This window comes from Poecilia formosa, unplaced genomic scaffold, assembly GCF_000485575.1.
Source record: "Poecilia formosa unplaced genomic scaffold, Poecilia_formosa-5.1.2 Scaffold3037, whole genome shotgun sequence".
Classification (NCBI taxonomy): Eukaryota; Metazoa; Chordata; class Actinopteri; order Cyprinodontiformes; family Poeciliidae; genus Poecilia; species Poecilia formosa.
The window spans coordinates 1-2,229 of record NW_006802976.1 but is presented as its reverse complement, the minus strand read 5'-3'; the positions used below and the strand labels follow the sequence as shown (position 1 = coordinate 2,229).

General features: G+C 39.3%; 1 protein-coding gene across 1 annotated transcript; it reads left to right on the top strand.

Moving 5' to 3' along the window:
* Positions 1-371: 371 nt before the first annotated feature.
* On the top strand, positions 372-2,224 carry LOC107835491 (protocadherin beta-18-like; the record flags this gene model as incomplete). Its single annotated transcript, XM_016667898.1, has 1 exon — positions 372-2,224. A coding segment is annotated over exon 1 (1,404 nt), but the record flags the coding sequence as incomplete, so codon positions are not given.
* Between the last annotated feature and the right edge of the window lie 5 nt (positions 2,225-2,229).

The window sequence follows — 2,229 nt, the reverse complement described above, 5'->3', positions numbered from 1 at the left end:
GAGTGGGAAGAACATTCTGGATGAACCAGATTCTCCTCTAGAGGTTGGTTATTTCAGACATGTTTTGGAATCTGATCTGTCACACACACACACACACACACGCACACACACACACACACACACACACACACGCACACACACACACACGTGTGTGTGTTTATATATATATACACATACACACACATATATATATATATATGTGTGTGTGTGTGTGTGTGTGTGTGTGTATGTGTGTGTGTGTGCGCGTGAGATCAGCCGAGTGTGCCTCATCATTATCATCCACTTGCATTCAGGACCATGGATAGAGTCGAATCTTGCTTTTTTTCTAGAAATTGCATTTGACATGTTATTGTCTTTTCTCTTCTTTTTATTTTCAACATTTCATCATAAAGAATAATATATTTTAGTATATGAGTATATTTTTAATAAAACATCACAAAAGTTCTATACAATGTATCCCTCTTTTGTTTGTGCTCTTCAACGTAATGCAACGAAATAACTTTTCTCATTCGAAAGTGTTTACCTTTTTCATTCTCCTCACTTTCCTGCACTGATTCATTCCTCTTGTTTGTAAATGTCATGCTCAGAAGTGCCTGTTGTTTTTTTGTTGTTGTTGTTTTTTGTTTGTTTATTACAAATCTTATCCTAGCTCTGCTATCAGAATTTCAGTGGGAGTATCTGCAATGCAATTTGGTATTTTAACTCCAAGCGACGCTGTTGACCAGTCTGTGTTCGGTTTATACTCTATAAGCGAGTGGTACCTCCCATCGTCTCTACATTTTAGAAAGATGTAAGACTTGGACATGGCAGTAAATGATAAATGCACGGATGTGTGTATGCTTCAACAATATCGAGGCCGAATTTTGATCTCGTTTTGAGGAATACCTACATGTTTAACACATTTTGGATTAGTGGAAACCGTGACGCTGGACAACGGGTTTCTATTGTGGATCTGAAGACGTTATCCGACATGACTACGAGACGGCAAGTTCTATTGTTTGTCTCGCTCATCTCCTTCAGCACAGCGGCTGCTCAAATCAGCTACTCTGTTCCCGAGGAAATGACAAAGGGCTCTCTTGTTGGTCACGTTGCCCAGGATTTAGGCTTAGATGTGAAGCGACTGAAAAGTGGAAAAGCTCGTGTTTTCACTCGCGATAGCACAGCATACGTCGAGCTAAACAGAGATAGAGGGATTCTGCTACTGAAAGAAAGGATAGACAGGGAGGCGCTTTGTGAGCAAATAATGCCCTGCGCTCTGCATTTTCAGATACTACTGGAAGATCCTATGGAATTTTACAGTGTCACTGTGGAAATAACAGATATAAACGACAACCCTCCGACATTTAGAACAAGCCAGGCTCATTTTAACATCAGTGAAGGTGTCCTTATTGGCACAACATTCACACTAGACCGAGCCACAGATCTCGATGTGGGAGAAAATAGTTTGAAAGCATATTCTTTGAACCCCTCTGATATTTTTTCCCTGAAGTCCGTTAATCAAATGGATGATGGTAAAAATATTGAAATGGTTTTGAATGCGCAGCTCGATAGGGAGAAAAATGAACTGCTGACATTGGTTCTGACGGCGGTGGATGGGGGAGACCCGCAGATGACCGGAACAATGCAAATAATAATCAATGTTTTAGACGCAAATGACAACGCTCCAATTTTTACACAACCTGTTTATAAAGCTTTTATAAAAGAAGATCAACCGATAGGAACAGTAATAATTAGAATTACTGCAACAGATGCGGACGAGGGAGCTAATGGTCATATTTCGTATTCAATTTCAGCTATGACAGATCAGGGCCATGGGCTGTTTAAAATAGATAAAGGAAGCGGCGAAGTCACATTAAATGGAAAAATAGATTATGAGAAAGCAAAAAATTACGAGGTGAATCTTCGAGCATCGGATGATGGTGGACTGACTGGATCTTCTAAACTGATCGTTGATATAATAGACGTGAATGACAACCGCCCAGACATACATATCATGTCTACATCAAATATGATTGCAGAAGATGCAAAACCCAACACCGTTGTGACCATTATAAATGTGGAGGACGCAGATTCAAATGATAATGGCAACATGCATTGCGTGATAAATAATAACGATTATTTTGCTTTAAAGTCCACATCCGAAAAATTTTACACTTTAATGACAGAAAGTGAATTAGATAGAGAAAGAATCTCTGCATATAATATCACAGTGACCTGTTCTGATGAAGG